The sequence below is a fragment of the Bombina bombina genome, chromosome 6 (assembly GCF_027579735.1).
Source record: "Bombina bombina isolate aBomBom1 chromosome 6, aBomBom1.pri, whole genome shotgun sequence".
In the NCBI taxonomy this organism is placed as follows: Eukaryota; Metazoa; Chordata; class Amphibia; order Anura; family Bombinatoridae; genus Bombina; species Bombina bombina.
In genome coordinates this window covers 919,833,264-919,860,906 of record NC_069504.1, presented here as the reverse complement: position 1 = coordinate 919,860,906, position 27,643 = coordinate 919,833,264, and the positions used below count along the sequence as shown (strand labels likewise).

At 38.0% G+C, this 27,643-nt stretch overlaps 1 protein-coding gene across 2 annotated transcripts in view; it reads left to right on the top strand.

Annotated features, from left to right (window-relative positions):
- The window catches only part of KCNIP1 (potassium voltage-gated channel interacting protein 1), an 80,527-nt gene that overhangs the window by 17,409 nt on the left and 35,475 nt on the right, over nt 1–27,643 (top strand). Inside the window, exon 3 of one of the 2 annotated variants that reach the window (XM_053716168.1) lies at nt 18,251–18,256. The exons of the other annotated variant lie outside the window; for it this stretch is intronic. Within the exon in view, the coding sequence (XP_053572143.1) occupies nt 18,251–18,256 (6 nt within the window). The remainder of the gene's footprint in view (nt 1–18,250; nt 18,257–27,643) is intronic. 2 annotated transcript variants of the gene reach the window in all.

Genomic DNA, 27,643 nt, shown 5'->3' with positions numbered 1-27,643 from the left:
GGCCGCTCTCCAGAACCAAGGTCTTATACAATCCTTACTGAGGGAGGGACGGTTACACGCCGTAACCGAAGACATCTTCAGCCTGTACCTGAGAGTCTGGAACTGGATGCCTCAGTACCACTGCCGGTGGGATCCTCTGTTCTAAGAGAGGTGCCTTCCCCTCAGCAAGATCACAGCGGGGATATATCTTTGCCTCCAGCAGACTCTAATTCACCATCTTCTGTATCAGAGGACAGTTCATGCAAAGTTACATCAAGCAGAAGAGTGGTGAAACTTCGGGCCCGATATAGGGACTGACTTTAGCTAGAACAGTGACCGGGCAGAATAATCCCATGGTCACTGTGGACTAGGGTAGTCTACCCCTATGTCCAAGTCAGGATGTAATTTATTTGTTTATGTTTTTCTAACCAATTTGTTTATATAATGTTCGGGAAAAAAAATGTTGTTGTATACTCTGTTCGTATACCTTGTTATTTGTTATATGCAAATGTATGCTTCGACTTTGAAAAAGGGGAAGATGTGATGAGAGCAGGATGTGATGTCACTAGTTTGGGGTGTGGCTTAGGTCCGGTGTGTGTGTCGCAGTTAGTTTAGTACAATCAACCTGACTAGATGTGTATTGCTATGCTCTGCAATGAAATAGAGTTGTACCATCATTGCTGTGTCCTGCATATGTCCTGCATCTCATGACAGGCGTTATGGTTGAAATCCTGGCCTGCCGGCGTTTCCTCTAAAGTCAAGCTTCTGGCGATTCCTTACAAGGGTAAAACCTTGTTTGGACCCGGTTTGGCAGAAATTTTCTCTGATATTACAGGTGAAAAAGGGTCTTTTCTACCTCAAGATAACAAGAATAGGCCTAAAGGACATCAGAGTAATTTTTGTTCCTTTCATAACCTCAGAGGAAAGCCTTCCCCTTCTTCTTCTTCCAGGCAGGAACAATCCAAGTCTTCATGGAAACCCAATCAGTCTTGGAACAAGGGTAAATAATCAAAGAAAACCACAGCTGATTCCAAATCAGCATGAAGTGTTTTCCCCCAATCCAGGATTGGATCAGGTTGGGGGGCAGACTATCTCAGTTCTTTCTCTGGATACGACATGTCCCAGATCCCTGGACTGTGGACATAATATCCCAGGGTTACAAATTGGAATCCAAGACTTTTCCTCCCAGAGGCAGATTCCTTGTCTCAAGATTATCTGCATACCAGATAAAGAGAGAGGCATTCTTGACATCTTTCCTCCCTGGGGGTGATAGTTCCAGTGCAGGAACAGGGTATCGGGTTCTACTCCAACCTATTTGTGGTTCCCAAAAAAGAGGGAACTTTCCGTCCCATTCTAGATTTGAAGTGTCTAAACAAGTTTCTCAAAGTTCCATCCTTTAAGATGGAGATTATAAGCTCCATTCTTCCTTTAGTACAAGAGGGTCAGTTCATGACAACCATAGAACTAAATGATGCAAATCTTCATGTTCCTATTCACAGGGACCATCGCAGATTCCTGAGATTTGCCTTTCTGGACAAACATTTCCAGTTTGTGGCCCTTCCATTTGGTTCAAGCCACGGCTCCCAGAATTTTTTCAAAGGTTCTGTGGGCTCTTTTAGCAGTGATCCATTTTCGTGGAATTGCTGTGGCACCTTACCTGGATGATATATTGGTTCAGGCACCATCCTTTCAACAAACAAAATCTCACATGGATGGAATGTGAATCTGGAAAAAAGCTCCCTTTCCCTTGCTACAAGAGTAGTGTTCTTAGGGACCATAATAGATCCTCTATTGATGAAGATTTTTCTGACAGAGGTCAGGAAAAACAAAATAATTTCCTCTTGCCTCTCTTTTCAGGCTACTGCTCATCCTTCAGTGGCTCAATATATGGAGGTAAACGGTCTGTTGGTGGCTTCCATGGACATCATTCCTTTTGCTTGATTCCATTTGAGAGCTCTCCAGTTGTGCATGCTCAGACAATGGAATGGCAACCATGTGGATCTATCTCAGAGAATAGAGTTAGATCAGTCATCAAGGGATTCTCGTGGATTTCTCAGGAACATTTGTCTCAGGGCACATGCTTTTGGAGACCTTCCTGGGTGATTGTGACCATGGACGCCAGCTTGCTGGGCAGGGAGCAGTCTGGAACTCATTAAAAGCTCAAGTCCTTTGGACTCGGGAGATGTCTGCTCTTCCCATCAACATCTTGGAGTTGAGGATGATTTACAATGCTCTATTGTCTTGGCTCGGCCTCAGTTGTACGCAGCCCAGTTTATCAGGTTCCAGTCAGACAACATAACCTCTGTGGCTTACACCAATCACCAGGGAGGAACTCGGAGTTCCTTAGCCATGAAGGAGGTTACTCGGATTCTTCAGTGGGCAGAGACCCACAATTGCTGTCTATCTGCCATCCACATTCCAGGAGTAGACAACTGGGAAGCGGATTTTCTGAGCAGACAGACTTTTCATCCCGGAGAGTGGGAACTGCATCCAGAGGTCTTTTCCAGCTTATTCCTCAAATGGGGGTGGTGCCGGAGTTAGATCTGATGGTGTCCTGTCAGAATGCCAAGCTTCCAAGGTACGGTTCAAGGTCAAGAGATCAGCAGGCCGTTCTGATAGATGCTCTGGTGGTTCCTTGGGTTTTCAGGTTGGCATACCTGTTTCCTCCATTTGCTCTTCTTCCACAAGTCATTGCTCGTATCAAACAGGAGAGGGCGTCAGTGATTCTAATAGCCCCTGTGTGGCCTCGCAGGATCTGGTTTGCAGACCTAGTGGAGATGTCATCTCTCCCACCTTGGAAACTACCTCTGAGGAAGGACCTCCTAATTCAGGATCAATTCCTTCATCCAAATCTCATTTCTCTGAAGCTGACTGCTTGGTTATTGAATGCTTAATTCTGTCTAAGCGTGTTTTTTCTGAGTCGGTCATTGAGACCATGATTCAGGCTCCCAAGCCTGTTACTAGAAAGATTTACCATAAGATATGGCGTAAATATCTTTATTGGTGTGAATCCGAGGGCTACTCTTGGAGTAGAATTAGAATTCCTAGAATGTTATCTTTTCTTTAGGAAGGCCTGGAGAAGTGATTGTCAGTCAGTACCCTGAAGGGTCAGATTTCTGCTTTATCAGTTTTGCTACATAAACGTTTGGCAGATGTGCCAGATGTGCAATCTTTTTGTCAGACCTTGGTCAAAATCAGGCCTATCTTTAAGCCTGTTGCTCCTTTTTGGAGCCTTAACCTTGTTCTTAGAGTTTTACAGCTGGCTCCGTTTGAGCCTTTGCAATCCATAGACATTAAGTTATTATCTTGGAAAGTTTTATTTCTTGTTGCTATCTCTTCTGCTCGAAGAGTCTCGGAACTCTCAGCTCTGCAGTGTGATTCCCTTTATCTTATTTTTCATGCCAATAAGGCGGTTCTTCGTACTAAGTTAGGTTTCCTTCCTAAGGTTGTTTCTAATAGAATTATCAATCAGGAAATTGTTGTTCCCTCTCTATGTCCTAATCCTTCTTCTTCCAAAGAATGTTTGTTACACAATTTGGATGTTGTACGTGCTCTTAAATTCTACTTACAAGTGATTTTCGCCAGTCTTCTTGTCTGTTTCTGTGGGTAACGTAAAGGTCAGAAAGCTACTTCTACTGCTCTTTCCTTTTGGTTACAAAGTATAATTCCTTTGACTTTTGAGACTGCTGGACAGCAGCCTCCTGAGAGAATTACAGCTCATTACACGACAGCTATATCCTCTTCTTGGGCTTTCAAAAATGAAGCTTCTGTGGAACAAATTTGCAAGGCTGCAACTTGGTCTTCTCTACATACTTTTTCAAAATTTTCCAAATTTTATACTTTTGCCTCGGCTGAGGTTTCTTTTGGGAGACAGGTTCTTCAAGCGGTGGTGACTTCTGTTTAGGACTGCCTGTCTTGTCCCTCCCTATTTATCCATGTCCTCTAGCTTGGGTATTGGTTTCCAACAGTAATTACACAAGCCGTGGACTCACCATATCTTAGGAAAGAAAAACAAAATGTATGCTTACATGATAAATGTATTTCTCTCCGGATATGGTGAGTCCATGGCCCTACCCTTTATTTTAAAACAGTTGTTCTTTTGGCTATAACCTCAGCCACCTCTACACCTTGTGTTACTCCCTTTTCTCCATTTCCCTTCGGTCGAATGACTGGGGGTTGTGGGTAAGGGAGTGATACTTACCAGTTTAACTGTGGTGCTTTTTGCCTCCTCCTGCTGGCCAGGAGTGATATTCCCAACAGTAATTACTCAATCCGTGGACTCACCATATCCGGAAACAAATACATTTATCAGGTAAGCATAAATTGTGTTTTTCTGTGTTCACCATCTTGCAGTGATATATTGAAAAAGAAGGCTGAGCCTCTATGTGCCAATGAGTGGTGATGTCTGTGTCTCCAAAAGGAAACAATAGGCTTTAATTTTAATAAATCATCTCACCAGAGTACAGAAACAAAAAACAAACAATATTTCAAGCATGATTAAGGGATAACATCCCGAAACGTTGCTTGTTTTTTCTTACTGTACCCTGGTGAGGTGATTTATTAAATTGAAGAATATATAATGCTGAGGAGGTTTGCATTTGTATGAGGGGAAGGCAGTCACCCCTGTTCCTCAGCCCGTACACAAGCAAGGTGCTGTATACTGGACATATTGTGGTATCATAGGAAACAATAGGGATTGCGGCTTCAACAAAACCCCACTGACATCTCCACTCATCTGCAAGGGGGGTGGGTCGGTATTTAAACTATTTTTACACAGACAATGCACTCACTGAAACAAAAAAAAAAGGTTTCTGTGTAGGAATGCTTCAAATAATGACTGTGTAAACTTAGTGTAACTGTACATTCTGCAGATTTCTCACACTGGGAATTCTCGCCATTGAAAAGCTGATGAGACAAATATGTCTGAAAAGCAGTACCTAACCATGAGGGCAGCATTTTGAATGTTTCCCCATTAAAATACAAGTTGCTCCCATGTAACGCCAATCAAACTCCCACAGAACGCCTATATACACGTCATGTCTGCGATGTACTAATAAGAAAAAAAAACTTCCTATTAAACTTATAGGAGCTGTGGGAATACATGTATATACAATGTTTCATTTACATGTATCCTATTGTATAATGCGATACTATGTATTTTAAGTATTCTAGTGTTTTTAAAAAGCTTTTTGGCATGTTTTGTTTTTTTTAGACAACATTTTGATATAGATATATGAGTGTGTTATAAAATACAGTAGCAGCAACTTTATAGTTTTACATTATTGTATTATGTTTAACATTGCAAAGTTAAACAAAAGCAGTTATGTAAAACTGTAATGTTTGAGCTACTGTCTTTTATAACATATTTTTATAATGAAGCATAAATATTATTGCTTAAAAAAATAACACGCCAAAAAATAAAAGCTGTTTAACATTACCACAATACTTTAAATAATATGTATTATGCTAGAAAATGCATATAAATTAAATATTGTATATACATTTAATGCGCCTCTAAACAATTAACGCCTCAGCCCCACCACATCCTAAACCCCTTACACTATTAAGCCCTTATGTGCCCTCAGCCCCACCACAACCTATCCAGTTTGTCTGAAATTTCTGTACTGAATATCCGGGGATATTCGTTTTGAATATTCATTGCCTGCAATATTCGGTATTCGTTTAATTTAAAGCAAAACTAATACTGTATTTTAGTTAAACATTTAGATTTGTTTTTGTTACAGGTGTAGCAAGAATACTTACTTTAACGTGCTCTGAAGAGTGTGCTAACCCGATCCTTTTCTTGCCAGAATTAACTGAATACTGAGGAAAGCACTTGTCTAGTTTTGATTATCAGGTCCTAAGAGACAACATGCCAAAGTCATTTGACCATTTGAAGAAAACAGCCTTCTTTTTTTAGTAATCTTTAAAACGGATCACCTTCTGTGCTTATATCCACTGATGTTGACCCCCAAGAAAAATATATTTTTCTTGCGTGTAAAATTTAGAGTGTAATTTAGATACTTTGGGTAGACCAAATTCCTACACAGAATACTTTTGTAAATAAAATGGAGGAAATAAAGATATCAGCAATGATTTCAGTATAACTCAAGGGCAGCTATTGTTTAAAAAAAGAAAAAACAAATACTGAATATAGATCCTTCAGACATTTTCAGATATATTTAAGTTAAGTAGATTAGAACTATGACTCAACTCTAAGTATTTATCACTTCCTAAAGCATTGTACTGGCTGTTTTGTTTTCAAACGCTATTTGCTTTATTCTTATGTCAAAGAAAACGGTATTCTCATAGATGAAGAGCTATATGTTCAAAGGGAAAAAAATAGGAATTGTAACCCCTAGACATGTAGCTCAGTGGTCGCGTGAATAAAAGAATAAAAGAAACAGATGACATCAAACAAAAATAAATGTCAGGACGGGGCTTTATATGTCACAATCATGTCTGTTAAGAAATTAATCAATCTGTATAAATCTTTTTCTCTTACACTATATAGTGTCATAGTTGTATGTACTATTTGTTATAGCATCAAAGCTATCAATATGAAGGCTAGGGTTATGATACAAACAAAAATAGGTGTCAGTCTGGGGCTTCATATATCACAACTGTAAATATGAACAAATTGATTTATCTGTAAGTACAATTTGTGCTTTCTCTTATACTATTTGCAGTGACATAGGTATGTTAATACTATTGCGACAGTACAAAAGATATGCAAAGATATGTTACCAGTAGTCATCACATTTGAGTGCTTTATCTCACTTGAGCCATTCATTAGTTGAATAGCTTAATCATGATAGCTCTCATGTAATTGCAATAGATCCTCCACCATTCACAGATTCCCACACTATAATTAATGCTAAACAAGCCCACTTGATCCACCCTCATTATCAAACTTAATGTACAATTACTTCAACAATTAGGGATCCATTAAAAATTCATTTATATGAGTTTTAGGCCTCTATTTATCATGCTGTCAACCGCAAATACGCTGGAATTCCGCAGCGTATTTGTGGAAAGCCTGATTCGCCTTAGTTATCAAAGGCTAGAGACCGGCAAAAGTAGAATTTATTGACATAACATACGATCCGCCGGACTCAGTCCGACACAGATCGATGGTTATGTCACTCCAGATATTCTGAACTCAAGTTCGGCACAATCTGACTACTTTTGGAAGTTATCAAAGAACTACCAGGTACGCTCGCCACTTTTCCGGCCCAGCGTACCTGGTTTTCAATCCGCCGCCCTGAAGGCGGCGGATGCCATAGGAATCAATGGGAGTCTGACAGCAGCGAAAGCTCATGTTCGCTGCTGCCCGATATCCCATTGATTTCTAAGGAAAAAGTCTACACCTAACACCCAAACATGTACCCTGAGTCTAAACACCCCTAATCTGCCCCCCCTACACCACCGCCACCTACATTATACTTATTAACCCCTAAACCACCGCTCCCGGACCCCGCCGCAACTATAATAAATATATTAACCCCTAAACCGCCGCTCCCGGACCCCGCCGCCACCTACATTATACCTATTAACTCCTAATCTGCCGCCTCCTATACCGCCGCCACCTACATAAAGTTATTAACCCCTATCCTGCCGATGCCGGACCCCACCGCAACGAAATAAATTGTTTAACCCCTAAACTGCCGCCACCTACATTATACATATTAACCCCTATCCTGCCCCCCCTACACCGCCGCCACTATAATAAAGTAATTAACCCCTAAATCTAAGTCTAACCCTAACACCCCCTAAATTAAATATAATTTAAATAAATCTAAATAAATATTACTATTATTAACTAAATTATTCCTATTTAAAACTAAATACTTACCTATAAAATAAACCCTAAGATAGCTACAATATAATAATTACATTGTAGCTATTTTAGGATTTATTTTTATTTTACAGGCAACTTTGTATTTATTTTAACTAGGTACAATAGTTATTAAATAGTTATTAACTATTTAATAACTACCTAGCTAAAATAAAGACAAAATTACCTGTAAAATAAAACCTAACCTAAGTTACAATTACACCTAACACTACACTATCATTAAAATAATTACATAAATTAACTACAATTAAATAAAACTAATTACAATTAAATAAAATTAACTAAAGTACAAAAAAAACAAAACACTAAATTACAGTCTTCACCCAGCCGGGCACAAGTGGACCTCCAGACCGGCAGAAGTCTACATCCGATCCGGGCAGAAGAGGACATCCAGACCAGCAGAAGTCTTCATCCAGGCGGCATCTTCTATCTTCTTCCATCCGGAGTGGAGCGGGTCCATCTTCAATCCATCCGGCGCGGAGTATCCTCTTCCATCAACGTCCTAACACTGAATGAAGGTTCCTTTAAATGACGTCATCCAAGATGGCATCCCTTGAATTCCGATTGGCTGATAGGATTCAATCAGCAATCAGCCAATAGGATTGAGCTTGAATTCTATTGGCTGACTGGAAAAGTCAATAGAATGCGAGCTCAATCCTATTGGCTGATTGCATCAGCCAATAGGATTCTTCCTACCTTAATTCTGATTGGCTGATTCTATCAGCCAATCGGAATTCAAGGGACGCCATCTTGGATGATGTCATTTAAAGGAACCTTCATTCAGTGTTAGGACGTCGATGGAAGAGGATGCACCCACCGCGTCGGATGGATTAAAGATGGACCCGCTCCGCTCTAGATGGAAGAAGATAGAAGATGCTGCCTGGATGAAGACTTCTGCCAGTCTGTATGTCCTCTTCTGCCCGGATAGGATGAAGACTTCTGCCGGTCTGGAGGTCCACTTGTGCCCGGCTGGGTGAAGACGGCTCAAGGTAGGGTGATCTTCAGGGGGTTAGTGTTAGGTTTTTTTAAGGGGGGTTTTGGTGGGTTTTAGAGTAGGGTTGGGTGTGTGGGTGGTGGGTTTTAATGTTGGGAGGGGGTTGTACTTCTTTTTTTACAGGTAAAAGAGCTGATTACTTTGGGGCAATGCCCCACAAAAGGCCCTTTTAAGGGCTATTTGTAATTTAGTATAGGGTAGGGAATTTTATTATTTTGGGGGGCTTTTTTATTTTATTGGGGGGCTTAGATTAGGTGTAATTAGTTTAAAATTCTTGTAATTTTTATTTTATTTTCTGTAATTTAGTGTTTTGGTTTTTTTGTACTTTAGTTAATTTTATTTAACTGTAATTAGTTTTATTTAATTGTAGTTAATTTATGTAATTATTTTAATGATAGTGAAGTGTTAGGTGTAATTGTAACTTAGGTTAGGTTTTATTTTACAGGTAATTTTGTCTTTATTTTAGCTAGGTAGTTATTAAATAGTTCATAACTATTTAATAACTATTGTACCTAGTTAAAATAAATACAAAGTTGCCTGTGTCAGTATATTTATGAAAATCTTAGTAGTGCTATCCAAATAATATATCAGTTTATGGCAGGGTTATAAACACAATACAAAAAAAAAATAGAAACCCTAATCAACCATGCATCTACTAGACCATACAATTAATATAAATATCTGAATTCTTTTATTTAGTTAATATCCATGAACATATTGAAATATATTTGCAATAAAAGGAAATGAAATAATATTATATGCGCTTGAAAACTATTTAAATATGCTATGCAAAATTCATACACGCTTATATTAAAAACCCACCTTATTTATAAATAGTCTTTATTTATTTAACACAATGGGACTAAAAACCTTTAACATCCAAGTAATACAATTCTAAACAGTGTTTATAAAACAATAGGATAATATATATATTCTGCTATTTAACTGCAATCCTAATACAAAATTAACTTACAATCTCAGAACTTGCACAGATGAGTTACTTAGCCAATCAGATACAGATTTAAACAATATATATATATAGGCTGTGAAATGCTAACTTGAAAAAACACACTGCTTCTTTAAATCTATTAAATACAAATTGACTATGTATATAACTTATCTTACAAAAACCTTGAATACGTTACCAGAGTAAAAAAAGCAGTCGAAATCCAATATTCCTTGGTAGGAATTATTTTACCTCAGATCACCAATAAGTGTATATCGCAATCAATGAGAAAGGTAGATTAGCTTTGCTCAAGTAAAGTGGTATTTCACGCCCAGCAGGAACCAGTTACAAGTTTTAGCTTCAGCAGGAAATCTGTCCTTCTCTCTATTGCATTCACTTTTTATTTAGTTTTCCATCATTGGTAAATTGTGGGTGGCCCTCCTGGTCCCTTCTGATTGGGTATTTGGAATACCTGATTGGATTGGCCAATCCATTAAAATATATACATTTGTTTTGAAATCATAATGTAAGCCATGTTTCTTCACTGTGTGCTGTATTTTCAGAGTCATACCTTAGCATTTGTCTGTGTTTTCTCTGTGTTATCAGCCACACAGCATGAACCATTCAAACAAATCTGTGCCAATTACCAGTTCCCCTTGAAAAATGCTTGCAGTTCTCACATTTCCTCAGACGGATCGGCATCTCCCTTGGAGGAAATCCATATATGGGCCTGTGTCCTGCTCTATGCATCAAAGTTCTGTCATCCAACATTGGTTCCCAGGCAATCATACAGATGGTTAAATAAACTGTTATATTTCAGTTCCTTGCTAAATTATACAATTGCATAATTTAACATATTGAGTGTGTGAGATCTCCCAGAGTCAATCATTTGTTCTCATTTTAGCCAAGAATGTCTCCTGTGCAATTGAAGAAGTGGGGGAGAACTAAACCTGTTTGAAGTTAGTTCTTCTGAATGCAATGAGTTATTTTCTACTGATCAGTGAAAATATCTGATCAAAGATACAGATTTATTAATCTTGAAATATATGATTAAAATATATATTTATTAATCTCACATATACCTTGAAATAAATCCCCCTTCCAACTTCAAATAGATGTAGGACACATGTATTTAAATTGGCTTAAAGTCAGTGGTATTTGATGAGGATCAGCCGTATATCTCAGTTCATTTGGGGATATGACACTTCATTCTCCCTCTATAACTTGTAGTTGGGATCTTGGATGACACGCTCGCAATTGATTGATATGGACCCATTTATCTATGAAACTTTCATTTTTGGGGATCCGTGTTTTATAGGCCACTGGAGATATTTTGTCAGTAATGACGAAAGGACCTTTCCACGAGGGAAGAAATTTCTTCTCCCTAACCTGATCTCTTCCAAAGTTATAAAGATAAACTTTATCATTTATTTCATATTCCTTTTTGGATGTTTTGAGATCATAATAGGTTTTAGAGGCAGTTGCGGCTCTTTCTAAATTCCTTTGAGCAAATGCAAAGGCATATTGCAGGTGTTTTCTTAAGTTCTCCACATATTGATGTGTATTGGTAGCGTTTATCAAGTTTTGGTCTGATGTACGGTATAGCAGATGCTGAGGTAGAATCATTCTTCTACCAGTCATCAGCTCAAAAGGTGACATTTTGGTAGCACTACTTGGAGTTGCTCTTAATGCCATTAAGACTAGAGGTAGTTTTACATCCCAGTCTTTACCTGTTTCACTCACAAACTTTTTGAGGATTTTAACAATGGACTGGTTGTAACGCTCTACACCACCACTTGAGGCAGCTCTATAAGAAATATGGAGCTTTCTTTTAACCCCTAGTATTTTCCACATTTTGGTCATCACTACGCTAGTGAAGTGGGTCCCCCGATCTGACTTGATTCTTTGGGGCAAACCAAATCTGGAAAATACATGGTTGATGAGCAATGTTGCACATGTTTCAGCACTATTGTTATGTGCACTAATGCACTCTACCCATTTAGTGAACAGGCATGTCACTGTTAACATGTACTTGTTGACACTTGATGACCTTGTTACCGGACCAATAAAATCAATTTGTATATCTGACCATGGCATTACCATCCCCCTTTTCTGCAAGGGTGCTCTATGCGTTGGTGCAGTGGGTTGGAATTGTGGGCAGATTAAAAACCCTTGACAGTAGGTTTGAACATCTTTCAACATGTGTGGCCAAAAAGCGTAATCACGCAATATTTCATACGTGAGTTTGGCACCACGATGACCAGATGTGGGAGCATCATGGGCATGTTGAAGCATTAGACCTCAGAACTTGGTGGGTACTACCCACTGCTGGATGCCAGTTTTGGAGGTTCTAATTAACAAACCATCCTGTAATTTGAATTGTGATTTAGATTTTATTAAGATTCTCAGATCTTCTTTGCCAATACAATCATCTTTTGAGATGGGGTTGCTTTCAGGATCTTCTATGTGTTTATAGAAGATGCCTACAATGGGGTCTTCTCTTTGACTAGTGATCAGGTCCTCACTAGGAGAATCCTGACTCCATTGTACCAAGTTAGGCTCACTCTGTTGTTTTGCCTGGTTTCTGGTAATGGCTTCTACCTGAATTGCACCCATTAAGTGGTCAATATTAAGGAGTTCTCCGGTTATGGCTCCTTGTTTGGCTAATGAGTCCGCAAGGTCATTGCCTTCCTTATCAGGACCTAAAACTCTGGAATGACCCTTGGTCTTTTTCCAGTGTATGGTTAAATCATTGGATACTACCAGATTATCAATCTCGCAGAATAACTTGCCATGCTTGACTGGTTTGTTATTGCTTTTCTGCATGCCATTTCTTTTCCAAGTTGGCAGGTATTCAACAAAACTGTCACGCACATAATTTGAGTCAGTTATGATCACAAATTCATGAATACCATGTTCAGTAGCCATTTCAATGGCTTTGAAAACAGCAGTTAGTTCTGCAACTTGACTGGATCTTGGTCCAATGTTGAAACCTATAGATATATTTGGGAATCCATTTGCCCCAGTTATACCAATGCCAGCGACTAATCTGCGCTCATTATCAATAGTGGCATGGTAAGAACAACCATCAACATACACCCAAGGTAGTGTTTGACAATGGTCCTCATGGTATATTTTATATGGGGAAAGCAATTGTTCCTCCAGAAAATCATCTTCTGATAATTCTTCCCCAGGATCTCTAGCAGTACAGTCGTGGAGCTCAGTAAGCACTTGTGCGACTGGATTCTTTTTATTCTGCTTGTAGCGAATTTCTAATGGCCAGCCTTGCAAGGAAAGAGTCCACGCTGTTATGCGGCTATTAGACAAATTCCCATCTCTTATTCTCTCACTTTGCAAATATAGCAAAGGCTGGTGGGCCGTTTCTACAATAATTTTCTCGCCCTGTATATAGCTGCGGAAATTTTGTAGAGCCCATACAGTAGATAAGAGGGCTTTTTCGCAATTGTTAAACTTTATTTCTACTGGGGATAGATTTTTTCTCGCATAAGCAATGGCTTTGTTCAAATTATCATGCTTTTGGTATAAAACAGCACTCATGCTTATATCTGTGTAACCTGTCTCTAAGAAGAAAGGTTTACCACCTTCAGGGTATGCTAAGCAAGGTGCTTGAGTGAGTTTTCTCTTCAGCTCTCTGATGGCTGTCTCTTGAGACTCACTCCAGTGCCATTTCACATCTTTCTTTAGAAGAAGTAGTAGTGGTTTAGCTAATTCCGCATAATTATCAATGAATTTGCGAGAATAATTCGTCATACCCAGGAATGATCTCAATTCCTTTAAGTTAGTTGGGTTTTTAGAATTCACTACAGCTTCCACCTTTTTCTTTTGGGGATTTAATCCTTCAGAGGTAACTTCATGTCCCAAGAAGTTTACACGAGTGTGGCACCATTGAGCTTTTTGCAGGGATAATTTGACACCTGCCCTTTTAAGTTGGCTGAGGACGTGTTTAAGCTCTGCGATGTGTTTTTCAAAGTCTGTGCTTTTGATTAAAACATCATCAACATAAGATAAGGTCCCCCTTTCCAGTGCGTCAGGCATAGCCTTATGCATGAATACAGCAAATTCATGTCCAGAATTTATGTATCCAAATGGAAGTCTCTGGAATGCATATTGGACCTTTTGGAAAGAGAACGCCAGCTTATATTGGTCCTCTTCATGTACCTTTATGGTCCAGTATCCCTGTGCACAATCAATGGCAGTGAAAATTTTTGATCCCTGCATTTGTGCTAGGCACTGGTCAATGTATGGTACAGGCCAGACAGACATGTATACTCGTTTGTTTAGCTGTCTTAAGTCAGCACACAAACGCCATTGTCCATTGGGCTTAAGGACACCTAGAATAGGATTATTATAAGAGCTGTGCACCTGTCTGATAATACCTCTTTCTTCCAAATTCCTTATGATCTCTGCAAGAGAATCATATGAGGCTAAGGGAAGTCTGTATTGTTTGACAAATACAGGTGGTGCATCGGGATCTGTTTGTATTCTTGCAATGTGCAAGTCTGTAGTACCACAGTCATAAGAATCCTTAGCAAAAATATCCTTGTACTCCATCAGGAGTTCTCGCAGCTGTTGGCGTTCATCATCGCTGGAACAGCCATTAGCTAAGGATATTTGCTCTTCGACTATTTGCTGAAATCCTGGAAAGATTTCAGGCTGTCCTATTTCATAGGCTTCTTCCAGCCTAGAGGTGAGATCCCCTTGATTATAATTTACATTGCTCCCATGACTCTGGGTATTGGGGTAATCTTGCTGTTTGATTGGCTGATCAAACACTAGAGAGGCTTCTTCAATTTTACAGATGCCTTCCTCTGAGCTGAAGGGATAAATGGACTGAATATTAAATAGACCCTCTGGCATAGATGCAAAGGATTGTTCTATTAATTGTTCTTCAGTTAAGTATCCTTCAGGTATTAGCCCAATTACATTATTCTGGAATCCAAAAGTGTAATAACTTGATTCCAGTGCATATCCTATGGTAGTTCCCTTGGATAATGTTATATCCTGTGGGGTCATGTTATGCACAATAATATGTATTGGAACAGTTCCAATATTCACCATAGGAGTGTAGGTTACTGTGACACCCAGATTTTGTATTCTATGGGAGAGGCAAATTAGTGTTTCAGAAGTTTTTAATTTCTGACCTCTCTTTACCTGTAAGGGTAAAAGAAATTTATCAGCCCCAGCAGGAATTATAACATCGCTAGATACCTGCATATTCACAGCATATGACAATTGCTGGTTTGATTTTAGGGCTGCATTTTCATCCTGAAATACTTCAGGGTCCCCCTTTAACCTGCTCCAAAGGCAAGAATTAATCAAATCTATTTGTATGGCATATCTATGTAAGATATCATTGCCAATGTATATTTGATTATGGGGAGTATTTAAAACTAAAAACAGGTGCTTCACTGACTTATTACCTATAGAGATAGATAATAAGCACTTAGCTGTGATGTTATAGCTTTCAGACCTGTCATCCAGGCCGTTGACACAGTGGTCTTGGGGAGAAAGATATTTAATCACTTTAGGTTCAGCTATTTGCACTAATAAACCTTCGCTTATATAGCTAGCTTCCTGTTTTAAGTTTATTTTAGCATACTTGGTTTTACCAAGGTCATGTACTTGTATAGGGATAAATAGATCCTCTTTAACTCTCTCAATCCCTGTGAGGTATTGAGCGTGGTCTCCCCCCTTAGGGATTTTATGATCCCCCTTGTGGAGTGATGTGGTTAATACATCACCATCTAGGGAGATATTCGCTATCTTTCCGGGCGAAATTTTAAAAGTATTACCATCAGAGCCACTAAAAGGAGTCTGATCATCTATTTGTAGAATAGTGATTTCAGGTACAGAGTTATTCCTGGAATGAATCTCCACAGCATCTGGTTTCTCTTCCACCATGTGACAGCTATGTCGGGTGCGAGATATACCAGATTTTTCATAATTGATAGATCATTTAACTTGTGACCAAATTACATTATTTATGCAATCAATTATGGTGCTTAATTGCTTCAGGAGATCACTACCAATAATTAAACAATCAGTTGGCAGATCCACTATAATGACAGGGTGTCTTATGACCCTGTTCCCCAATTTAAATTTTAACCAGGCAGTACCGTAAACTTTTAGGGAGTCACCCCCAACACCTATTAGAGAACCGTCAAATTCTTTTATTTTAGGTTTGTGGGGTGTTAGCTCATTTAGCTGTGTGTAGTACCTGTGGGATAAGATAGTTGCCTGTGACCCATTGTCAATTAATCCCTTGATAGGGTTGGAGACGGAATCTTGCAGCTCAACTAATACATAATACCTTCCTGCAGTTTCTACCATTTCACACATAAAGTTGGCGTTATCATACATTTGTGGGCTTCGCCACGTGTTACCTGAATTCGCCATATCATTCGATGCAGAGGAACCTTCATACCTACCTGTTTCCTCTATGACAGGGTCGGCTGGATTCTTTTGTACTGCATCTGTGGAGATAAGGTTAGGAGAGAGCTGCAAGGGAAGAGTTTTGTTAATTTTTCCCGGATGAGGTTGCCTGTCATCACAGCTAAATTGTCCGTTTTCGGTCTGTGGGGAGAGAACATGATTAGTATCATTGATATTTATTATTACATTTTGTATATCTCTCCCCTCCCCCTCAGGTGATGCTGCAGTATTTATGACTGTGCCTGTGGTCCACTGCTGACCACTGGCTGTACCCCTAAAAAAGTATTGTTCGGTTGCTGAGCCGTAGATTTTTTACTCATATTAGCGATTTGTTCGCTCAACCGATTTAACTGGGTATACAGCATATCTACCTGATTGTACAAGTTACCTCTACCCCTGGGCCTATCTCTTGGTGCCCCATTGTACTGATTCCTGGACCATTGGGTTCCCTCAGAATTAGGGTCGCTATTTCTATTCTGGCGTGGTTGCCCCTGGGGTTCAGCTTGTTCAATATTAGTACTTTGGGGAGCATTATATACCTGGGGTGTCTGGTTACCCTGAGAATATCTTCGCCGTCTATTGTATCTACCCTTGCGCGGATACCAATTATTTGGTGTGTATTCTCTTTGTGAGTAATTATTCACCTGATTATGTCCCCCACTTTGGTTATAGTCTCCCTGCGCCTCAACCTGTGTAGGGGAGGGGGCAGAGTTAAACCTCTGTGGAGATGGCCTGTTTTGACTGGCCACCTTTGCAGATGTCTTCTTTTTAGACTCCAAATTGAGAGGGCTAGGTGAAACCCTAGTTTCTGCCACAATTTTGGGTTTTGACTCCTTTTTAACCCCCTGCTCACTGGACTGCTGAATAGAGTATAATTTTGTACTCTCTTTGATCAGCCATTCCAATGAGCAGTCCTCATCAAAATCTCTAGCTAAGTTAATTTTGATGGGTGTAGGCAATGCTTCAAAAAATAAATTTACAAATTCTGAGCCATCAAATCTGGGATTATCTTCAGCCATACTGTACGCATTTTTCAATACAGAAAGGAATTCGATTGGACTCTGATTCGCACGACACTTTAAACCATATAGCGCTATTTTCGCAGCAGTTTTAGTGCGATATTGCCCGAATTCTTTTCTTTATTGTCGTTTTACCCCATTCCAGGAATGAATATTCATATCCCTTAGTGAAGCAAAGAATTTGTGATGCTTACTGTCAAATACCCAAGGCAGAAATTCAATTTTCAATTTCTCACTTGTAACATTCATTATAGCTAACACATTTTCAAAAGCCTGTAAATGATCAATTACAGATGTTGTTCCCTTATTGGAGAATATAGGTACTGCACGTTGTACGAAGGTGATTATTTTATGGGAATCATAGACTTTATCAGACTTATTTTGGGATTCTCTGTTAGAGTTTCCCTCCCCCGCGCCAGCTGCGCTACAGCTGTCCTCTGGATTTACATCCTGAGGGGATTGTCTATTCGGGAAATCTATTTCTGACCCGTTAGGGGTCGTTTGTCTATATTGTTCTATATATTTTTGTACCTCGTCCCTGACGCGTTCGCTAAAGGAGTTAGCATTATCTGCATTATTCTCACTGTTAATATAAGGGTTTTCATTATGGCGATATGACCTTTTTAAATCGCTTAATTCTCTCTGGCTTTACGCAAGCTGTTTATTTAAATCTTGTATTTGCGCAATTAAGTCTATATTATGCTTATCTAAGGTGGCTAGGTTTTGGGCAAATTCATCCATTTTATTTTTGGCTATTTTTAAACCCTCTTCACGTCTGCGCGAGGAACGAATACTATTTTCTAGCTCCTGTATTTGCAATCGTTTGTCTGTGACACAAAACGACATTTTGTCAATAATGCATATTAAGAGGGGCCAAGATTTTAGTATTAGTTCTGCTCACTTTTTGGGAGCTTTGCATTGATTAATCATTAATAATTCCTGGCAGAATTCATTTTCTTCATTCCACATATTATTATTAACGGTAATATTTTTAGCCCTAGTTTCAAGCATATCCATAAAATCATTTAATTCACCCGCAATATTAAACTTCCCTTTAAGGTAACTGACCTTTAGTAATAGGTATGGTTATGGGACTATTTTCATCGCTATGTATAGAATTAAATAAGTCACTTCTGGCTACAGACATTATTATATTGGTTTAGTACTTAGTTAAACTAAAACACTAATACAATTTTTGCCAATAAAAAGAGAGAAAAATTTTATATTTCAAAAAAAATATATTATTAATTTTGAAATATGAAAAATTAATATTCCGAAATATGAAAAATTAATAATTTTGATTAATTTTGAAAATATGAAAAACTAATAATTTTGATTAATTTTGAAATATGAAAAATTAATATTTTTATTAATTTTTCAAAATTCATCTTTAATAATATTTCAAGATATTAATATCAATCTCGAAATATGAAAATTAATATTTCAACTTTTCAAAAATTATATCTTCAAAATATTAATATCGAAATATGCAAAAAAAAAATTCTCTCTTTTATAATAATTTCTATTTACTTACAAATATATTATATCAATTATGATGAATATTATTAAATCTCAGAACAGTGCCTCCAATTATTATGTCAGTATATTTATGAAAATCTTAGTAGTGCTATCCAAATAATATATCAGTTTATGGCAGGGTTATAAACTCAATACAAAAAAAAATAGAAACCCTAATCAACCATGCATCTACTAGACCATACAATTAATATAAATATCTGAATTCTTTTATTTAGTTAATATCCGTGAACATATGGAAATATATTTGCAATAAAAGGAAATGAAATAATATTATATGCGCTTGAAAACTATTTAAATATGCTATGCAAAATTCATACACGCTTATATTAAAAACCCACCTTATTTATAAATAGTCTTTATTTATTTAACACAATGGGACTAAAAACCCTTTAACATCCAAGTAATACAATTCTAAACAGTGTTTATAAAACAATAGGATAATATATATATTCTGCTATTTAACTGCAATCCTAATACAAAATTAACTTACAATCTCAGAACTTGCACAGATGAGTTACTTAGCCAATCAGATACAGATTTAAACAATATATATATATAGGCTGTGAAATGCTAACTTGAAAAAACACACTGCTTCTTTAAATCTATTAACCCCTTAATGACCGAGGACGTGCAGGGTACGTCCTCAGAAAAAAGGCAGTTAACGCCTGAGGACGTACCCTGCACGTCCTCGGTGTGGAAAGCAGCTGGAAGCGATCCTGCTCGCTTCCAGCTGCTTTCCGGTTATTGCAGTGATGCCTCGATATGGAGGCATCCTGCAATAACCTTAGATGGCCATCCGATGCAGAGAGAGCCACTCTGTGGCCCTCTCTGCACCAGACATCGATGGCCGGTATCGTTGGTGGGTGGGAGCCGGTGTGGGAGGTGGGTGGCGGCCATCGATGGCCCTGGTCATGTGGAGGGGGGCGGGATCGTGGGCGTGGAAGCCCGGGCGCACGCGCGGGAGCACGCACGTGCACGAGGGGGCGCGCACAGGCGCGCGCCGGGGCAGGGACCGGGTGGGGACCGCTGCACTACAGAAAAAAATGTGTCCCAAAATAAAAGTGGGACCAGTAATTTTTTTTTAAAAAACCTTAGGCGTTATTTAGGTGGTGGGGGTTGGTCCGTGGGGGGGGGGAAGCTACACTACAGAAAAAATAAAAAAAAATAAAAAAAATAAACATTTGATTGTGCAAACTGGGTACTGGCAGACAGCTGCCAGTACCCAAGATGGCCCCCAATAAGGCAGAGGGGGAGGCTTAGAGAGCTGTTTTGGGGGGGATCAGGGAGGTTGGGGGCTAAGGGGGGATCCTAAACACAGCATATGTAAATATGCTTTTTTTTTTTTTCTTTAAAAAAAAAAATCTTTTATTTTAGTACTGGCAGACTTTCTGCCAGTACTTAAGATGGCGGGGACAATAGTGGGGTGGGGGAGGGAAGGGAGCTGTTTGGGAGGGATCAGGGGGTGGGATGTGTCAGGTGGGAGGCTGAACTCTACACTAAAGCTAAAATTAACCCTGCAAGCTCCCTACACACTACCTAATTAACCCCTTCACTGCTAGCCATAATACACGTGTGATGCGCAGCAGCATTTAGCGACTTTCTAATTACCAAAAAGCAACGCCAAAGTCATATATGTCTGCTATTTCTGAACAAAGGGCATCCCAGAGAAGCATTTACAACCATTTGTGCCATAATTGCACAAGCTGTTTGTAAATAATTTCAGTGAGAAACCTAAAATTGTGAAAAAATTAACGTTTTTTTTTAAATTTGATCGCATTTGGCGGTGAAATGGTGGCATGAAATATACCAAAATGGGCCTAGATCAATACTTGGGGTTGTCTACTACACTACACTAAAGCTAAAATTAACCCTAGAAGCTCCCTACATGCTCACTAATTAACCCCTTCACTGCTGGGCATAATACACGTATTTTGCGCAGGGGCATTTAGCAGCCTTCTAATTACCAAAAAGCAAAGCCAAAGCCATATATGTCTGCTATTTCTGAACAAAGGGGATCCCAGAGAAGCATTTACAACCATTTATGCTATAATTGCATAAGTTGTTTGTAAATAATTTCATTGAGAAACCTAAAGTTTGTGAAAATATTTGTGAAAAAGTGAACAATTTTTTTTATTTGATCGCATTTGGCGGTGGAATGGTGGCATGAAATATACCAAAATGGGCCTAGATCAATACTTTGGGATGTCTTCTAAAAAAAAATATATACATGTCAATGGATATTCAGAGATTCCTGAAAGATATCAGTGTTCCAATGTAACTAGCGCTAATTTTGAAAAAAAGTGGTTTGGAAATAGCAAAGTGCTACTTGTATTTATGGCCCTATAACTTGCAAAAAAAGCAAAGAACATGTAACCATTGGGTATTTCTAAACTCAGGACAAAATTTAGAAACTATTTAGCATGGGTGTTTTTTGGTGGTTGTAGATGTGTAACAGATTTTAGGGGTCAAAGTTAGAAAAAATGTGTTTTTTTCCATTTTTTCCTCATATTTTATAATGTTTTTTATAGTAAATTATAAGATATGATGAAAATTATGGTATCTTTTGAAAGTCCATTTAATGGCGAGAAAAACGGTGTATAATATGTGTGGTTACAGTAAATGAGTAAGAGGAAAATTACAGCTAAACACAAACACCGCAAAAATGTAAAAATAGCCTTGGTCCCAAACGGACAGAAAATCGAAAAGTGCTGCGGTCATTAAGGGGTTAAATACAAATTGACTATGCATATAACTTATCTTACAAAAACCTTGAATACGTTACCAGAGTAAAAAAGCAGTCGATATCCAATATTCCTTGGTAGGAATTATTTTACCTCAGATCACCAATAAGTGTATATCGCAATCAATGAGAAAGGTAGATTAGCTTTGCTCAAGTAAAGTGGTATTTCACGCCCAGCAGGAACCAGTTACAAGTTTTAGCTTCAGCAGGAAATCTGTCCTTCTCTCTATTGCATTCACTTTTTATTTAGTTTTCCATCATTGGTAAATTGTGGGTGGGCCTCCTGGTCCCTTCTGATTGGGTATTTGGAATACCTGATTGGATTGGCCCTTAACGGAGTTGAGCATGTTTACTATGGTAACGCATCTTTTGAACAGTAATTCCCTTAACTGTCCTACCGGTATTGGCCCTTAGGTGGCATCATTACAATCAGACATAGCAACATTTGAAACAACTTAAATCAGTATTTTTATGAAATGGTTATTCATTTTATCATAATTTACTGCAACAACTATTCACAATATTTTTTTGGATAAGTTATATCTTTAATGAATTTTCTGATCATTTTGATATGAAATATCAAATACATCTAACATTATATTAAAATAATTTATATTTTATTTAGTCTAAGAAAAAAAAATATATATTTTATAATCATATCATATCAAAGTAACTTCCATATCTTCATCTCACTATATTTTAAAAGATGTATTTAAAACTTTATAAACATTTATTTCATATTTATATGATATGACTTATTTCACCTCACGCAGGCACTCCATCTAAAATAAAGTAATAAGTGTCATTAATTATTTCTTTTCAGGTCCACAAATATGTATTTAAAAACACAGAGGTTAAGATATTCAATGCTTTCAAAATATACATATATATATTCATATACATATATCTATCTATCTATCTATATATATATATATATATATATATATATATATCTCATATCCATTAAAATATATACAGTTGTTTTGAAATCATAATGTAAGCCATGTGTCTTCACTGTGTGCTGTATTTTCAGAGTCATACCTTAGCATTTGTCTGTGTTTTCTCTGTGTTATCAGCCACACAGCATGAGCCATTCAAAGAAATCTGTGCCAATTACCAGTTCCCCTTGAAAAATGCTTGCAGTTCTCACATTTCCTCAGACGGATCGGCATCTCCCTTGTAGGAAATCCATATATTGGCCTGTGTCCTGCTCTATGCATCAAAGTGCTGTCATCCAACATTGGTTCACAGGCAATCATACAGATGGTTAAATAAACTGTGTTATATTTCAGTTCCTTGCTAAATTATACAATTGCATGATTTAAAATATTGAGTGTGTGAGATCTCCCAGAGTCAATCCTTTGTTCTCATTTTAGCCAAGAATGTCTCCTGTGCAATTGAAGAAGTGGGGGAGAACTAAACCTGTTTGAAGCTAGTTCTTCTGAATGCAATGAGTTATTTTCTACTGATCAGTGAAAATATCTGATCAAAGATACAGATTTATTAATCTTGAAATATATGATTAAAATATATATTTATTAATCTCACATATACCTTGACATCTGTAAAATAAAAATAAATCCTAAAAAGCTACAATGTAATTATTATATTGTAGCTATCTTAGGGTTTATTTTATAGGTAAGTATTTAGTTTTAAATAGGAATAATTTAGTTAATTATAGTAATATTTATTTAGATTTATTTAAATTATATTTAAGTTAGGGGGTGTTAGGGTTAGACTTAGGTTTAGGGGTTAATTACTTTATTATAGTGGCGGCGGTGTAGGGGGGGCAGGATAGGGGTCAATATGTATAATGTAGGTGGCGGCGGACTCCGGGAGCGGCGGTTTAGGGGTTAAACAATTTATTTAGTTGCAGCGGGGTCCGGGATTGGCAGGATAGGGGTTAATAACTTTATGTAGGTGGCGGCGATATAGGGGGTGGCAGATTAGGGGTTAATAGGTATAATGTAGGTGGCGGCGGGGTCCGGGAGTAGTGGTTTAGTGGTTAATATATTTATTATAGTTGCGGCGGGGTCCGGGAGAGGCGGTTTAGGGGTTAATAACTTTATGTAGTTGCGGGGGGCTCCGGGAGTGGCGGTATAGGGGGTAAAACAGTATAGTACAGTTTGGGTGCTTAGTGACAGTATAGCAAGAAAGCTGCAAATAAGCCGAAGAGCAGCGAGATTGATGACTGTTAGTAAACAACAGTCCGCTGCTCATCGCACCGTACTTGGTGCGTGGCTTTTTGACAACTTTCTTGATAAATTTGGCGAATGTATTCAGGTCTGTGGCAGCGATTTTAGGCGAGCTTAGGCGAGCGTATTGGGGCAGTTGAATGCAGGTAAGTAGACAGCTTGATAAATAGAGGCCTTACTGTCATTCAGAATGGTGGAGGATTGTCGGAAGGAACCCTTACAGTAAGAGACTTAAAATCAGGGATAAGGAAAAAGAGCCTGTTTTGGGGTCTGTTACACAGGAACCAAGGCTTCAATAAAGAAAATTTTAGAATCAGGTGTAAGGTATAAAAGTATATTTCTGTATGTGAGACCCTTGTTTTGTGCAAATGTGAGCTTTTATTTAGAGGCATTTCTTATGAATCATCACAGGTGTTACAATTTGTCCAATATGTTGCTTTGCAGAATTTGTATAGACCCCAGTATGTCAAAGTGTTAATCATCAACCATGATTTTCTTCGTTTTAAAATGTTGACCCTGTTTATATTCCATAAAAATGTGTGAAAATGGGGATGGAAAAGAAGTTATGACTTTGACGCAATATTGTTTTAATGTAGTTCATGAACACATCTCACAGGAGATTAATATTTTCTGTAATTAATCAGTTATAAAATGATGTAAGACACATATTGCTTTTCAGTATAATACAAGAAGACTTTGACAAATTTGTTGTTTGTTTCATTGTATGAATTGAACAGAAAATAAAATAATTGAATGTACTTGCCACTAAGCTTTTAAATCACTTGATTACAAAATGTCCCATGGGTACAATAAACAAGAAATGCTGCTTAAATATAAAGTGTAAGGATTATTTTTAATATCTGCAGGCAGACCAGATCAAAAGGAGACTCATATTTATGATTTTATCTTGCAATTCCAGACAATTACTTCAGCTTTTACCAATGAGCTTAAAAACATATTAACAGCTTCATCATGATTAAAAGATGAAAAGTATGATACATTTTTTAATTAAAATGGTTCTTTATCATTTTACTATCAGAGCAACATGATTAATTATTCTTACTGACAATATTACAGGAGATATTTTTCTTATCTTAAATAAAGTGTTTCCATATGCATCCTGTCTATATTACAATTGCTAAAGGGAACAATGATCTAGAACAGTCTGTGAAAACATCTAAACTAGAAATGGCAAAATAAAAAGTAATTTAATCTATGTTAGAATAAGGTTACACAAAGTCTAGATTACAAGTGAAGCGTTAAACTATCATGCAACTGTTTGCGAGGTTACGGTAGCAATTAATTTAACCAGAGATTAGATCGCTGGTTAATTTTCTAAAAGTGACCCAAATGCCCTCAAAATAGAGGACATTATAGTTTTCTCTTGTAAGGTGTATCCAGTCCACGGGTTCATCCATTACTTGTGGGATATTCTCCTTCCCAACAGGAAGTTGCAAGAGGACACCCCCAGCAGAGCTGTCTATATAGCTCCTCCCCTAACCCCCACCTCCAGTCATTCTCTTGCAACTCTCGACAAGGGAAGTATCAAGAGATATGTGGTGACAGTGTAGTGTTACCTTCAATCAAGAGTTTGTTATTTTTAAACGGTAACAGCGTTGTACTATTTTACTCTCAGGCAGAAATTGGAAGAAGAATTCTGCCTGGAGGTTGATGATCTTAGTGGTTTGTAACTAAGGTCCATTGCGGTTCTCACACATAACTGAAGAGTATGGGAAAACTTCAGTTGGGGGAACGGTCTGCAGATTACCTGCTTTGAGGTATGTTCAGTATTTTTATTTCTAGAGAGATAAATAAGTTCTAGAAAATGCTGACAGAGCCTTGTGTATTTGAGGTAAGCTTGATGCAGTGATTTAACAACGACTGGGATCATACTTACAAAACAGGGTAATACTCATGTTAATATTATTTAGTGTCAAAATGTTTACATGTTTTCATAAATAGAACGTTTTTTCTCTGAGGGGGATAAATCTTTATTTGGGGCCTAGTTTTCCACATGGCTAGTCAGATACTCCTAGGAGTATTTTCTTAAGGCCCCTCTGACATCCAGTACATGGTGGGAGGGGCCTATTTTAGCGCTCTAGCTGCGCAGTTTTAATTCAGACTGAGACATCCAGCTTCCCTAGAGGAGTCCTTTGGCATCTGAGGACCATTATAAAGGGTTTATTCCTTCCCCAAATCATATTTGTGGGCAGGTAGGAGCCTCAGCAGAGCTGTGGCAAGGTGCTCAACTGCTTTTTAACGGTGGTTGACATTTTTAAATCTGGTTTGGGGGCTAAGGGGTTAACCATCCATTTGCAAGTGTTTGCAATGTTGCTTTAGTCCCTTACACACACTGTAAACATTTCGAAGACTTTACTATATTTTTACACTATTTTGCAGTTTAAGTGCTAGTTTTTTTCTCTTAAAGGCACAGTAATGTTTTTGTTTAATTGCTGTTTCACCTTATTAAAGTGTTTTCCAAGCTTGCTTGTCTCATTACTAGTCTGTTAAACATATCTGACATAGAGGAAACTCCTTGTTCAATATGTTTGGAAGCCATTGTGGAACCACCTCTTAGAATGTGTACCAAATGTACTGAAATTTCTATAAACTATAAAGACCATATTATGGCGCTTAAAGATTTATCTCCAGAGGATTCTCTGACTGAAAAAAGGGAGATTATGCCATCTAGCTCTCCCCATGTGTCAGAACCTATAACCCCCGCTCAAGTGACGCCAAGTACATCTAGCGCGTCTAATTCTTTTACTTTACAGGACATGGCGGCAGTTATGAATGCTACCCTCTCAGAGGTATTGTCCAAACTGCCAGGGTTACAGGGAAAGCGAGACAGCTCTGGGGCCAGAACTAATACAGAGCTCTCTGACGCTTTAATACCTGTGTCCGATATACCCTCACAATGCTCAGAAGCTGAGGGTGACATTTCAGATTCAGGGAAGGCGTTGCTTCAGTCTGATTCTGAAATGACAGCGTTTAAATTTAAGCTCGAACACCTCCGCTTATTGCTTAGGGAGGTTGACTGTGAACCCATGGTAGTTCCAGGGAAATTGTGTAAGATGGACAAATATTTTGCAGTACCTGTTTACACTGATGTTTTTCCAGTCCCTAAGAGGTTTTCGGAAATTATTACTAAGGAATGGGATAGACCAGGTGTGCCGTTCTCTCCCCCTCCTGCTTTTAAAAAGATGTTTTCCATAGATGCTGCCATACGGGACTCGTGGCAGACGGTCCCTAAGGTGGAGGGAGCAGTCTCTACCAATGTTCCCTCTAATTTTTTTTCGTTGTGTGCAATTATTTTTTTCTGTGTGCAGGCTTGATACCGCTTGTGTTCGGCTTTGAGCATACACACATATATATATATATATATATATATATATATATATATATATATATATATATATATATATATATATATATATATATATATATATATATATATATATATATACACACACGTATTCTAGTCTCTGTATCTTTTGTTGAAAAGCAACAGGTGCAGAAGTGCACTACTAGGACCTAACCGAACACATCTGGTGAGCTAATGACAAGAGGTACTTGTGTATAGCTACCAATTACCAGCTAGCTCTCAGAAGTGCATTGCTATGCCTGAGATTACCTAAGTATGCTTTTCAACAAAGGACAATGAGAAAAAAAGCAAATTTGACCAAAAAATGTGAACTGGAAAGTTGTTTAATTCAAATTGCATGAACTGTCACAATTATTAAAGATTTATCTTGACTTTACTGTCCCTGGCTCAAAACTCTACTTTGTTTAATGCACAAATATCTTAGGCAAAATTATGGCATATTTAGATATATATAGTTATATTTGGGAATATATGTAGAAAATTGTATATGCTGCCAAAAAAAAAGTTAAACCTAACTAAACCAATTTGCATTGGG